The 16665-nt window shown below is 30.5% G+C and overlaps 1 protein-coding gene across 1 annotated transcript; it reads right to left on the minus strand.

The window, feature by feature from the left end:
* Window positions 1–217: 217 nt before the first annotated feature.
* LOC111039491 lies at window positions 218–16351 on the minus strand. The gene is made up of 4 exons (XM_022323030.1): window positions 16092–16351; window positions 13231–13336; window positions 12812–13035; window positions 218–3237 (listed from the first exon to the last, which is right to left on the minus strand). Exons 1-4 carry the CDS (start codon window positions 16251–16253, stop codon window positions 2374–2376), a joined length of 1356 nt encoding a protein of 451 aa, XP_022178722.1. The 5' UTR covers window positions 16254–16351; the 3' UTR covers window positions 218–2373.
* Between the last annotated feature and the right edge of the window lie 314 nt (window positions 16352–16665).

Below are 16665 nucleotides of genomic sequence, written 5' to 3' on the forward strand. Positions count from 1 at the left end.
GGAGGCTCCAAAGTACACCTTATACTCACGGAAGCCCCGCACCCGGCCGGACGATTCCCCTCGCTCGGAGAGCAAACACTGGCAGACATATATATACCTACACGTATATAATATATCGGCTGTAGGTATATAATGTATATTTATCATTATCATATACATATGCATGTTTTGACGTGTATGAGAACATTTGAAATAAAGTACAACACAAAGAGCAGCGTTTTTCGATAACGGAGCTGTACAATTTATTATTATACTGTTACTGTACATATATACTAAACAAATCGTTTGTTACAAACGGCATATATAATATTATTATATATGTGATAAAATAGTCTACGAGTGATCGTATTTAAAAAAAAAAAACATACAAACTAAACATCGGTGGACGGCCGAGTTGTGATATCGACGACAAATAATACGCGATTAACATAATAACATAATATAAACATCTACGAACAATGACGAAGTTTAACGGTGAAAATGTAAAATATAATCATTTAACGATAACAACTCGCAAACCGCGCATATATTATAATTATTATTATTGCGGTGATAGCGTGAACTTGAATAAAAAATAATTATCCAAACAAATTATTATCTCAACTTGTGAAGAAAATAATAAATACGGCCCGCGTGTTGGATATGTACTGAGTACCTACCAGGTCTTAGTAAAATAATTTAATGTACCTGAAAAATATTTATTCCCACTGGTTCACATGCTATACTGAATTTTGTCATCGGGTACGAAAATCGCGTATAACTCTTAAAATAAATTGTATTAGCAAATATATTATGACGGGAATATTTCGCAAGATCCAATGATACGGTTTAAGTGTTATTATATATATTTATTAGGATTTTTCACTCGCATTTACTGCATTATGACACACAGTAAACCGACGAAATTATTTTATAATTATAAAACTGGGTACTTATAGATCTATTATATGCTTATCAACTTCACATTTACAATCGTTTAAAGATTCACAAACCTCACCATATTATATACTATAACATGTTGCACCTGTTATACGCACGACGGCGGCCATATAAATATATATAGTCACGTATATATCGATTGGCGGAAAGTTTAAAGTTTTACACATATTTTATTACTTTTTGTGCACCTACTTTTATCATATTATAATATATAGCAGTTTTCATTAGTAGCTAGGAATCAGAGGCTTGCCCAGGATCAAAATTTAGGACAGGCCCGGTTTTAATTATTTTTGTTTATGTAGGTACAGTCAATGCTGTGAAAAATATTAATAATAACTATTTGAATACAACGGAAGCCCGGGACTACCAGGCCTACCCGCTGGGAACGCCACTGGTAAGAACGTTTTGTTTTAAAGTTATAACTAGGTATACAATAAAATATCGTATTATAAAAATGTGATAATTTTGCGATTTAGAGGTGGCAATAAGATTATTATACTTAACTATATTATGTTTAAGTGTTTATTTAGGAGTGTATAGATAAACACGTTATTATTGTGTTTTTCATTTATAGTACTATTCATTGGTTTATCCTAGATCCGACAGTCTTGTAATATAATATAAAATTATTAAAAAGTATTTAAATATAGAATATATAAATAATAAGTGCTTATTTTAAAGACGATTTCAAACTTAAAATAATATTATTTATGAATACTTTCTAATAAAATATTTTTCATATAATATATCTATTATATAAGTCGCACTAGTACCTATACGAGTTACCCAATATCATTGTACGTTCACTATAGCTCTTCTTGATAGACGTAAGACGTAACGTCGGATCGAAAGTTTAGTTATGGAATTAAGTACCTATATCAGAATACAATATCATTAATACATAAAATCTTTTAAAAAATAATGTGTTTTTATGTTTTTACTATACGTGTATATAACGAAATGAGAGTATCAATGAAAATGAAAAGTGACTCGATCAAAGATTGCATGTTCATATTATACCGTAATATACAGCTGGGTAAACATATCGAATAACCCTTGTGAGAAACGTTATGTGAAATATCTCGTGGACTTTGGAGGGGGGAAATCTGTAGTTTCTTTTCGCTATAATAATAAAATACCTACACTAAACCCATCGATTATCAATAAACCGACCCTCCTACCCTATAATAACTGTGTGTGTGTGTTGTGAGGGGGGGGGAGGTGAATGTTTGTTTAAGACCGACAGATTTTTGGACCCTTTATATACGTACGACCAGAGAGTCGATCTACAGGGACGTATACATAATAACAATAAAAAAAAAAAAATAATAACAATAATAATAACCAGACGTGGCGCGTCGTCGGGACGATGAAAACAGGGTGAAAAAAAATACTGGCGCGGTGGAAAAACGAAGAGGCGCGAGCTGCAGGCGGTCAATACCGTCCGCAGACGTGTGGCGACACGTTAACGTCGTGCGCGTGGGCCCTAGCCCGGTCCCAGTCGATGACCACGACGTCGGCTTGCGGATCGAATGGCCCGCGGCTGCAACACGCGAACGCTCGCTTGACGAACGCCGCGTTTACGCCCACGTCGTTCAGGCCGTCGCTGACCATCCGCAAGTACCGCTTGGCGTTTGGCGAAAGCGCGTCGTCAACGGCCACCGTCGGCGCCGACCCTGCGGCCACTAGATCGGCCGCCGTCACTCGATCGTCGTTGGTCCGCGTGCCACCGCAGCGGCTGTCGTCGTCCGTTTCCCGCTTGGACGACGATGATGATCGCCGGTTGACTTTGTTTTCACTCTCGTCGCCCGATGTCGACTCGCTGGCGGCCACCGTGGCCGTGGCCACAGACGACGGTGGCTCGAACTTGACGTCGCTGACAGTCAGGTGCGTTTCGCTCACGTCCACCACGGTATCGTCCAATGAACGGGTCTGGAAGAACGTGTTTCGCACAAACTTGAAAAACGGTATGATGACGAACGTGAACATGCGTTTTATGAATGCGAATGACTTGGTAAGCCACTGAAACGATTTGGACTGCCCGGCGCCGCCAGAGCCCGTGTCGTCCGATTCCGAGTCGAACACCGCTTGCCGCTTGCTGTTATTCTTTGTCCTTCCGGACGGGGTGGTCGCGTTCGTCAGCGGCTTGCCGGCCGCATTGGCCGCGTCCACTGCCTTCGCCACCGTTCCACTCAAGTACAGTCCATACGCTTGCCAACCGTTCCGGCAGGGCACGCTGTCGTCGCCCACTCTTCCGATGCCACTTCCGTGCAGAGTCCACGCATTCGATGACATCGTCTGAAAACGATCCAACATTTGTGTAAAAAATTGTTTGGTTTTTTAGCAGTCCGTTATACACCACCACCACAGTCCCCGCTTCCGTGTCAATAGGCACCTCTGCAGAGAGCTCAATATGTAATAAGTACAAATGTTTTTATCATTGTATGTTATATTATATGCGTACATACATTTGCAGTTTTTATAATTTTTAATAAGGATAATACTTTTATTATTATTTTTCATAGCGTTTTATTGTCTAATGTCTATGCATAATATAGTGTGTGACATTAAAGCTAGCTGTTATTAATAGATAATATGATTTTAATGTGAAAAGAACCTTCGAATGCTGAACTTTTAAAAGTATATTCACGGAACGTCAATCAAATACTTCAATTTAAATAAAATAATATTTTTTATCCACGTACCTAAAACATAAGACGAATAATTTTTATTTAACAATAGAATATTTTATGACAATTAATGCCAAATTATTTAAATCTCGTTATTTTCAATGTGAGACGCAAGAGCATTCTTTGCAAAAGTTTACTTTTACAATAAATATGCTGGACGTAATTCTTACGTATTAGACTATACTGTTTTTTTGGGATGAAAATTATCCCCAAAAGGTACCTCTGGAACTCAAGTATATATAGTATACTCCTATAATTTTAAGTTGCAATACCATGACGGCTCTATACCTATAACTACATTTACGATATATTATAGTATATACACATAAATTATTTTACGATAAGGCTGTCACTTTGTCCAAGTTTGTAGCAGGTCATTAAAAGTATATTAAAAATATGACATTATCACATTGAATTAACTAACATCTATTAAGCACGTTAAGAAAGGATAATATAATTTTATCGACTACGTTTTATTGCTTGTAGTTTTCATTGTTCACTTTTTAATAATAAAATAAAAGTGTTTTTTCGTTCCCCATTATGTCGATAATTTTTTTTTTAAACATTATTACTTATTACGTAGATAAAATGTTACTATAGTCACCTGGGGTTTTTCGTTACTCCTAGCTATAGTATCTTTTTTACACGTATATTAGAGTTAAATTACAATAAATATTAATGATTTTCAGAGCAAATCGTTTGTACATAATATACTATCCAAAATTCATTCAAAAAATATAAATATTTAATAGTTTATTGAAAATAATAAATTGAACAAATTATTGCACATAATCGTTATGAATTATATCATATGAACTCAGTGATGGCTGGTTATCCTACGACCTGTGTGTTGCTTCAGCAATATAATATAGATATAACATTTCGACGTTTGGTTGGTGGGTGATTGGAAGTTAGTCATTAATAATTATTTATTATATACAATGACTCATACACTCACATGAATCATTGTATGATAAATAATTATTAAACGCCAAATAATATAATTTTATAGTTTTAAATAAATATAGTCATTGTCGGAGGTAGGAACTGTGGTCCCTCAGATATTTCCTCTGCAACACTTATTATTTTAAAGATAGCAGCCACTTTATGAACTAATGATAATCATAGCTAAGTTTGAGGAGTACTCTTTTTCTCAAAACACGTTAGTCTCGTACTATTTTTTCTTCAAAAGAGAAAAAGAGAAACACAGGAAAAAAGATAAAAGCAAAACCGAACCGGAACAAATGGGTCACAAAAATTTGCACCACGTCGTTCCAGTAGTGCCATATACCTAATGGTATATTGGTATGTACCTATAGCAGTGCGAATGATGAAGTTACGAGATAAACACATGTTGGAACGTGTCGTTCCGTACACCTGTCAAATGAGTGTATAACTCTCAAGTACGTATTCACGAGTTTATTAGTTCTCCTTTGTTGTTGTCCATGGAATTCTATTATTTATCGTCATATTATTACATTCATCATCGCATAGTAAAACCACGCAAAACTCATTGTGTACGTTTTGATTAATTTTATTAACGGACAATGTAAACTTGAAAATAGGAAAAACATGCGTTTACATCCCTATAGGTAATAATATAATAGAATCTAAAGGTAGAAAAATCTTTCGGTTTATTCAAAAACAATTGTTTTTAAATCTTAAAAAAACAATCAACTCTCTGAATTATTTGAATAGCTAGGTAGTAAAAGTTATTGACAGTTTAAATAATACACATTGAATACACAGTTTGATTACGCATTTTATAATTAATGATGTATAATGTTATTGCATTATTATTATGAATGTGTACCTACAGACAGTATGTATACTGTATGGTAACGTAATATTTTTTAAAAACCAGAAATTTAAATATTTAAAACGAACAGCCATATGTGACACAATTAGTATGCTGTATTTATGTCGATAAGATAAACAAATTAAAAAAGACCTAGTACAGCTGGTCACACGTGTGGGTTCCTGCGAGAGTAGTGGAGTGGGTGTGTTATATATTTTTTGCTGTGCTATAGAATTTGGAAGTTATACATAATGATAAACTATTACATCACTCAAAAAATGGTTCTGATTAGAGCATGGTTAAAAATCGGGTTAGATTTTTTTTAAACCTTCTCTTTGTAGAGTTTTCATATGTGCTTTAACCAAGAAACTAGTAATCAAAGAAACGAAGAAATACAAAAATGAAATTTCAAAGTCTGCATTAATAATTAGGCTCTATTTTAAATCGACATTCACTGAAAAATAGTTTTTTTGGAAGAAAACGTAGGTACTATATATTTTTTGACATGCATGATCACCAGACTTTAGTTGTCTATATTAAAGAATTAATTTATAATGTTTTCTGTAAGTATAATAAATATTTATTTATGTATCATTATAGAACCATAGAAGTATAGAAAATGTTAAATGATAAAAAAAAAGTTAAAGCATAAAATATTATATCTATTATAATTTATAAGTACCTATTACATTTTTTAAGTTGTTAAAATTTTCCATTAGCGGATTGGTTATTTATTAATAAAAAATATCGATTGTGTGTAAATTAACCTTACTTACCGACTATTTAACATGCAAAAAGTATACAAATATACAATATACTCGTCGGTATATCAAAAATTTTATAGATAATACACAAAATATAAAATTTTAAATTTGAATTGACATTTTCTGAAAACGAATTGGATTGATACCTTTTTTTTCGTTTGAACCGACAGCAGAGGAGGATCTGTGTGAACACTACTACTCCTCGAATTGGATTGATAACTACCTTTTATATATATTCAAAAGTCATTTTGAAATTAATAATTTTATAGTGTTAATCATTATTATACTGTTAAACCTTTATTTTAGATATATACTATGGTAAAGATGATGTAAAATTCCTATAGAAATTGTTTTCATATTTTTATTGCGCATTAATATTATTTAAATTATTTAAATTCCTGCAATATTATTTATACATAGCAGTAAAACAATTTACTAATATATATCTTGTACTTAAGTAAAAAGTCGATATTTAAATAATATTTATTACTATCTATTATTGGCTATTGATATAAAAAAAAAAAATTAATAATTACAAAAACACTAATTATTACTATGTTTTAGTTTTGCTTAGTGAAAAAAAACAAACTGTTTTTTGTAAATACTAACACAAAACATTGTAGGTATATTGTGTTATTATGAGATGGTACTAATAGTAATACATTTAAAATCGACATATATATGTTATCATTATAACAAAATAAAAATCCATTAACTAAAAGCGGGTAATAGTCATTTATAATTTACAACTGACAACGACGTAGGTGACACATGGGTACATGCCAAATATTCCTAAGCGATGCTCTCGATTATGGGTACCTACGTCGAGTAGGTATTTTTGTTGATGAAAACCGTGGCTAAAAGATTGTTTTATATATTTATCATTTTTTGTTTTTGTTTGTTTGTGTCTAAATAACGTGTAAATATTAGAAGACGTAAAGATATATTAATAAAATACACAATAATACAATATCTGTATATACCTACTCTCCTAAACCATATACATTATTGTGATATTTCTTTATAAAATCTTCTTGTATATTCAATGTTATTGATTTATATAATTTATTTATACCAGTAAAAACTGGCTATCATACCATATTTTACATTTACTGTTAGGTATATGTTAAAATATTAAGAATAGATACCGTTAACAAATTTTTACTATTGAGTGTTTCAACTAATATTTGGTGTACACATTTAAATTAAATTTTTATATATTTATATGTATGTGGTAGACTGAATGAAATCGTTATTTTCATAAAGTGGATATCCATAGCGATTTTGTACACTATTCATGGAGTTGGTGGATTCCTATTTGTTGACATCGTGAACACACATTGAATGTAAACATAATACACACCATAACATACCTAACAAGTAGTTACCTAATGTAATTAATTGTAAATATATTTATTGTAATATACAAATATAACTTATTAGTTGTATTGTATTTCTAATTTCGTCGTTTTAATTAAATAATAATGTTCTGACGTAATAGCTTTTTAATATAATGTCTAAAAACCAAAATACAATTTGCTGATAATTAACTGATTGCAATTTCGCTGTAAATAAAATGTGTTGTTGTAACTATACACATAAACTAATAAACCAACATCATCACTTTCAAAATCGTCTACCAAGCCAATTTAAATCTCGGACTTTTTTTTTACCATTTTAAAACTGCCTATAATAGTATGTATTGTTGATTTATTAAGTCAATTTAGTTACACACTAGTGTTATCTTAATTGCCAAAGTAAATAACATTTAGTTGTTCAGCAATTTCTGTAAAAGCTAAATTATCTACTGATTTTTATGTGCATCGTGCATGTGTATATGTATTCATTGTGTGTAGGTTTATTTTACACTCCATTCACAATTGTTGTTAGTATTTGTTAAAATTATGCTTCAAGTGTGCTAATATTTTAATTATTGAAAATGTGTTGGACAATTACCTATTGTGAATTTTTAATTGTCATAGCTTATAGTACTTTACCACTTAAACGATCGCCTAAATGTTGATAATGCGTTCTTTACATTTCTTACGTAAGTATTAAAATGCAGACAATAATATATAACTTATAAAATTTGAAATAAAAATTGTATTTAACTACCTAGTCGTAGAAACATTCATAGCTTCACAACAATTTAAAAATAAAACAATTTAATAGTAAGTTCAAAAGTTCAACTCCTAGAATATCGAACGTGTTATGATAAGTTCTCGAATGAATATAAATAATTTGATAATGACTTAAAAATCTCAAAAATGTGTTAACAATTTTTTTCTAAAACTTTACAACAAATTATATTTCAAATTAATTTTTTTCACAATAGGTACTTCAATAATAAGTTATAGGTTTTCTGACTTCTTAATTTAAAATTTAAAATTTTTTATGTATCTGTAGATATGAGAACACCAGTTGACGAGTGTTGCATACTTATTATAGGTAACACTTGAGTTCACCACTATGTTGATAGCCTTTTGTTGTTAACGCTTATTTATTACAAAGATACGTTTAGATGTTTTGTTCAATAATTTATGTTAAACGATTTGTTAACAGAGCCCTATAAAAAATTAACTTGATCAAGTTTATCGAAAAATACAAAATGAAAATAACACTAATATCAGTTAGTACCTATCAGAATCTAAAGGACATTTTCTACTTGAGAAATTATTAGTTACATTTTAAAACATTTTAAAACACCAAAAAAATGTTATTCTATTAAAATATTAGTCATAATAACGATCAATGGACGCTTAAGGATTGATTTCCACTAACGTGGCTCATCCTCAAAACCATTGACCTAAACAACGTTCCAAAAATAATAAAATGTGGTTGTTTTTAATGAAAAACACAAAACTTTAAAAATGTTCTTGTTATTTTGAACTATTGTGTACATTTTGTGTGAGTCGATGTAATCGGTATTGAATAAATGAATGGGTTTTCAAATGCCACATTAAATGTCGTTCTTTATGAGTGACGTGTATTCGTTTTGACACATTTTTGAATCGATTTGTGCGATGAAGTCGGTGAACGCTTTTACACTTGTCAAATTATTATTATCATGTCCCCGAGCATGAAAGCAATATGATAATAAAATTAATAACTACAATGGTCGATGTTATAAGATGGCGTTTTACCTATACTTATAATATTATTCTGTAAAATCTCGACGGAACACATATTTCCATTACACAAAAGAGTTTTAAAAATATAATATAATATAATAAGTGTTTAATAATTGGAAAAAAAACAGGGTATAGTTATATTTGGTCACTCTGCACTGTTTTAGTATATGTCGAAATGTCCAAGTCATTGATTTGGTATGATTTTAATACGAAAAATGATTCTGAGTGGAGACGGTGAATTAGTATTTTTTTTTATGGTAGATGAAGTTCAGAAGAAAAATTATTTTTCTCAAAAACTAGGCACATAGCTATTACCTATATATTATATTATTTCATATAATATTACTAGTTGTTTTTAACTCATAAGTCTGTAGAACGATTTGAACGTGGTTCAAATCCCTATAGGAATAGTATTTTTTGAATAACTTTCAACTAAATACATACAATTTGTATTTTTTGTTCAAATATTCATTTTGTCGTAATTTGAACTTCAAACGTTCATAAAATAAAACTGTGCCAATATATTTTCGATATTTTTAAATAGCTTTATATACAACTCATTCAAAAGTTTGTACTACATTTTTGAGTTTCAGATATTAAAATTTTAAACATTATGAATTTTAAATAACAAACATATATAATTAATGATTTAGAGACGACTTTTGTCAAAATGTTCAAACCCTCATGAAAATTAATGTGAATTTATGAACAACTTTGTTTCGTTTTCATTAATACAAACGTATAAGGATATTGCATTGAATTGTCAAGCTTTTTGGTCGTCAAACAGATATTTTATGAACATTTATAGAAGAAAATACTTTAAAAAAGTCGTAAATTGCATTAATTTGAAATTTATCAGTGTATCAGAACGGAGCCGTCAAATAATAAGTGATGTATGATTTTATGTGACTTCAATTTCAATAAGGTTAACGTACAGTGATATTATAGGTAATACACAAGTTATATATGTATAGGCTATACCTATGTCTAATGCTTATAATATGTATAGTAATCATTAAAATATGTTTTTCATTTTTAATTACGCTACTATATAGATATAGGTACGATTAACTTTTATAAGTATTGCCTGGATTTGTATGCATTTGCATATTTTTTAGGTCAATTGTACTGTATTGCTAACTAAGCGCAAAATATGTTTCATTAAATGTCATTAAAAAATAAGAATTATTTTAGAGCCCATTTCGACATTTTTTTACTGTCTTTAAGCATACTTTACAGTTTTAAGATCATATTCGGTCTTTTTGTTCCGTTTCGCACTAATGCACTATTATATTATAACTTAAGTAAAACCTTTACTTACGATTTCAAGAAAATAAAAATAAAGACTTAATAAAACAACACAATTTTAATTTAATAAAGACTGCCAATTTAGTAGAAGCAAAAAAGATAAATTAAAAGTCTGCCCACACAATTATTATTTTAAATCATATTCTTTATTTTTTGAATTTTACTATATTTTTTTTAGAAATTATAAATGGTTATACAATACTCAATTAATAAACAAACACTGCTGTAACACGTGTTATATTAATTTAAAAATAAAACCAAAAACAAAATCATAGTTTATTTTTTAAACAGGGTTTCGAGTGATTTTGACGAGCATAATTTTACCACATACCTGCCTATATTTACTGGTCATTTTTGATGTATAAACACATGAACATATTCCTTGATTTTTTAATGCATATACATCCGAGACCTTTAAACTTATAAATTATGAAGTTCTATATATTGTTTTTGAGTTCTTTATAAATTGTTATCGGTTATTAGGTATGCATTATACAATATGGCGATTGAGGATTTCGATCGGTGTCATTAATTTAGTGTTTAAAACGGAGAAGAAGCAAAAAGAGGAGCACGTGGGCGTCGTCGGCCGTAAAATGTTGGCTTCATTGGGTGAAAATACTTCTTTTATCTAATCCGATTCGTCTTCTTGGCATGGCGTCAAGCATTCCGGTATAGCCCCGGCACACCAGAGGTTTGCGTCACGAAGGTTGAAAAAAATAAAAACAGAAAAAAAACCGAATGGAACTCTCTCGTGTGCGCCTAATTATATATTTTAATCTGACAAATGGTTTTTAAAATATCGTGCTTAACAGGTTATAACGGGCCCCGCGAGTACGAATATATTTAATTTTTATATACATATTTTACAGGGAGCACGGATGTTATTGAATTTTCCATTTTGTTTTTTTAAATATCTTTTTCTAATTAATTTAGAAGATTAGTTTACAATATTCGTCAATTTTTAGTACAATTAATCAAGTTATTGCCTTTATAATACAATTTTAAAAAGTTTGTTGTCACAATAATATACAATTTTACCATTACACAAAATACATGCAAATTTCTTTTAACGTTTACAATATTTTATAAAAAAAAACACCACCAACACTTTCATGTAGTTCTTTAAAATATTTTTATTTTTAATTGAGATTTATTGAGTTGAGGCTTCGATATCTATGGTCATTTGAATGAAGGTTATTTTAGTGCCTAGGGTTTTTAACTGTGAGGGAGGGTATGGTCAGTTAAAACATGTATTCACGTAGCCAGGGTTTGTCTCTAAAACACCCCGGTCGGTCACCCATCCGGTAACTAGTGACGACACTGACTGATACTTGACCTCAGAACATATTTGTGAATGAGGCCAGATACCACGCCACATTAGGCCAAACTTTTTAATTTTGTTTTTTTTTCAATATGTGTGTGTGCTTGGTATGCATTTAATTTTGATACCATCATTTAAATTGTGGAATAATAGAGATTATACATATTTAACTACAAACACAATATTTACTTATTTCATCTGTCTTCAGTATTGAGTTAAATACAATTTCATATTATATTCATATATTTGGGCCTTAGCTAGTATAATTTTTATAAAATGTAAGCTGTGACAGATTGAGACGATTCAGTCTTTACAGTTATCTTTTCAGCAAAACCGTAATTATATAAAGAAATAATACTGCATGCCATATTATTAAGTTGGTACTAATATTATGAATTATAATAATGCTTCGTAGGATATTTATGAATTTGCCTTAGTGTATTTTAAATGCATTCATATATTTTTAATATTTTTAGTTTCATGTGATTTTGGAATTCATTGCATATTTCAATTTTTCAATAGGTTACATTAAGATAAATATTTTCCAACAAAGTTCAAAATGCAATTAATGCGTATTGTATAATTTATATATAGGCCCGTGCATAAGTGCATTACTACAATAGGTTTAGCTAATGTTACTAATTATACTTATGGTATACGGGCATATTATGTATTGACTTTATCCTTTACTTTTTTAATAAAGACCATTTGATTGTATATTTTATCGATCATATTATAAACATTTTATATCATGCGTCATTTGCATATATTATAATCTAATTTTAAGCTGATTTTTATAGTGCATAAAATATTTAAATCTAAGCTGTAAGTTTATGATTATTCAGGTGATTATCACTTACGTCATTGCCGACGACAGGTATTTGTCCGACCGAATGGATTTTGGCGTTGACAAACGTTGCCCAGACGCCGGTCAAACCCTTCCACTGGAAGCACACATGGTGCCACTGTCCCTTGGTCAGTTGCATGCTCTCCGAGGCCACCAGTCGGTTTTTGATCGTCACTCTCATAGTTTCTTTGGGGTGAACGTGCATCCGCCACAACACCAGCGTCTCTTTTTTGTTTCCTGAAAGTAGACATTTAAACGTGGATATATTCATTACACGCTTGACGATAATTAACACTTCCAGAATCAAATTTCGAAATATCGAAATCGACATTACATGGGAAATATTTCATGAGTTGGGAGACTAAATTTGATCGGGTTCGGTTCGGGCTCAGGACTTTTAAAGGGTATACCTGGTATTCGTATATGGTTTACCTGTAAGTCGGATTATGGTTTGCGTGTGTGTGAAATTCAACATTTTTATCCACGTGCAGATCGTAAAATCCGTAAGATTGAATGATAAATCTTCAAATTGCAAGTACTAAAATAATAATATTATAATGATTAACACATTATATAGATTCATGTCGATTGTTTTCATTGGTAATGTTTGTGTATTGTAAGATAACATAAAATAATTATTAAAATATGTATTATATTATTATGCACATGTAGTCACATAGACTGTAGTTGTAGGTAAATGCATTTTAAACGAACGACATCAATAGTTTATAAAAAATATTTTGTTCTTCCAAACATTTTTCGTGACATTCGTCCAGCAAAATGTTCAGTCTATTACAATATGATAAATGTATAGTAAATAATAATATTATGTTGCACAACCTTATCTATAGGTACCTATTTAGTTATACTTAACGAATCGATTCATTTTCTGGATTTATGTTTCAGTTACGTATGTGTTCACTCTTAACGTCTTGTTTTCATTGTGGTAATTGCCGTGTTGTTTAAAAAATGAAAATTCTTTGGTGTTCCTATCTATATTTTGCCCCATAACAAATTGAATATTACAACAAAATATAAGACTTCAAAATCACAATTACTAGAGTGGCGAAAAAATTAACTATAGGTACCATACGATATGTAGAGCATAATAAAGGCTGTTAGAGTGAAGGTCAAAACTCAGTATATTACTACCTTACATATCAAATGAAAGACTATGTACGGTAATATCCAAATTATAACTCAAATTTAAAAATATTTAATCATGAGACTTCGTCATAATTTTTTTTATAATTGATAGTTATTTTTATACGTCAAAAGTCTTTAATACTCGAATGTATTATCGTGTGAAAATCGTTTTATTTTTTAATATTAATTTACCAATGGTAAAAATAACTTGCGTGTGAATTCAGACGATTCAGTAAACATTATAATACTAACACTTGACATATAATATTGTACTAAAAGACGTTTGACGTTATAAATAAATGTTTGTAAATATATTTTGTCTATAAATATAGGACTGCTTATATTAAAAAAAATAAAAAAATCATGTTCTACCGTCTACAGATATTTAAACATTTTCATTATGAACTAGGTGGCTTTGCACCCTACAAATCGTTCCTTTCACCATCTCCCCAGATACTTCCAATCCTTTTGAATGTTTTAAATGTTTATAAGACACTAAATATTATGTGTTTTAAAAACTGTTTTATGATATTGGTTTATCATAATATTTTAATATCATAATCAATATAGATACATCGTTTGTAATATGGTACTATACACTATACAGTATTACAAAAATACAAAACTTGGTATACCAGAAAATCGATTCATAGATATCGTTTGTACTTTATATAATTGTATCCTCAACAATTCCCAAATTATTAAATTATCAGTAAAATATGTTTCACATTAACTATATTTAATACTTCTCTTTCGAATATAAAATGATTTGTACAAAATGTAAATATCGTATGAATTTAATAATACGACTTTTCTTGGCCAAGAAAAGAGGGGCTTTTGTAAAGATTTGAATCCGAGCCCATAATTTGAGGTTACGGCGATTTAGAGCGTAATAAAAATTCGTATATTAATTTCACATGAAACTATACGCAAAGAGTTGCAATTGCACTTGCTGATTGAGCGCCAAGCCAGAAAACAATTTAGCATTTCAAAGTCGACAATAATTATACAAGAAAACATAATGCCATAAGCTTAAATCATTATTATGTTAGCATATCTGAGTGCCATGGAGGTGTTCTATGTGTTATTACTTATTTATACTATCCAAAAACATTCAGATTAATTAATAGTATTTTGAACAAATATATTTCACCTAAAAATTGTGTCGACATGCTAAAATTTTTTTATTCGAACTGCATTATGTGTTTTTGTAATCGATTTGTACGTTTAAAATCAATTCACTTGAAATTAATTTCAACTCATTATATATGTTTTATCGAAATATTCAGTGAGTAAAAGCCTTCACTATATAATTTTTAAATATTTGATTTCGCGCCAAGTTATACATTAGGTCTTGGGACGTAAACAATAAATATATTATGCATAAACATATGTTACTCTTCAATATTATACAACAAATTATACAACAAAATGTACAAATGTGCAGCACCTGTTCAAATTAAGATCCCTATTATATTTTCCCGGATTTAATTCATATGCCATTTTCAATTAATTGGACTGGAAACCTCTCGTTTAATGTTCAAATCAATGTATAGAATTTGTCGAGTAAGAATGTGTCGTATAAGGAGTTCAAAAATTGAAAACAGGTATAAAATATAACCGTTAAATATGTATTAATTTTCAATGAGTTGAATCAACTCCGCTTTGTAAACTGCTGAAGTCGAGCAAAAAGTAACTATTTTAAATGATGTAATAATAATAATATGATTACGATATTATTATAATGCAATAATTTGTTGTGGCGTAAGAGAATCGTTTTAAAATACAACTGTATATACTATGTAACAATATTATATATTTGTAAAAAAATACTTAGAAATTATAACATTTTAAAATCTTTTGAGTATTTCAAGATAATCGTTTATACTGTTTGGAAATCTAAAGTAAAACATTTTTTAAAAAAATTGTAAAAACGAAAATCGTATTTGACTTTGAGCAACAGAAATTACGACTGTCGAAGAACTTGAATAACATAAACGTAATTCTTTTTTTTGTTCGTTTTACATTAAAACTACTGTCGACGAAAAATATACTCCTGAAAACAATCGTTATAAAGTCAACCGGACAACCGGCAGACCGGACAAAATAATGTGTTAAATCATAAACCGTCTTCGGCTGTGGCTCACTTGGATCGTGTTGTTCGGCGTCATCTCGATCTTGGACCCGGTCAAGCCCGGTAAACCGTCGGAAGAGACGGTGGCGACGACAAAGTACACGAGTATGAAGTTGAGCACCACGATGGCATCTCGTGGCCGGGCCATTCGAATATTGTGATATCGTTCGGTCATTTTGTTCGGCTCTCGCGGACCGGTCGTAAGCGTTGTCGGAGCACACACTATCCCGAAGTCCGGTCGGCAGCGGCCTCGACGGGCACACGTCCCGCACCCGTCGCCGTTATGAAACGCATAATATAATGCACATTATACTATTACTATTATTATTATTATTATTATTAAATAATAGCGTTTTCGGTATTGGCGTTATAACAGTGTGTTACTATCACTATTATTGTTATTACGATTTCCTCACCGCCGCGCCAACCTGTACCACCTACCAATATACCGCTGCCGCGGTGGCGTATCTGATCGCCAGTGTGCCCCGACAGAAGTGAAAGCGTTCGCGTGAGTTTTGATTTTTTTTTTTTTTCATATTTTTTTTTCTCTCCTCTGCTCGTAAGCATATGATGTTATATAGCTATGA

Source organism: Myzus persicae, unplaced genomic scaffold (genome assembly GCF_001856785.1).
Source record: "Myzus persicae strain clone G006 unplaced genomic scaffold, MPER_G0061.0, whole genome shotgun sequence".
NCBI classification, from domain to species: domain Eukaryota; kingdom Metazoa; phylum Arthropoda; class Insecta; order Hemiptera; family Aphididae; genus Myzus; species Myzus persicae.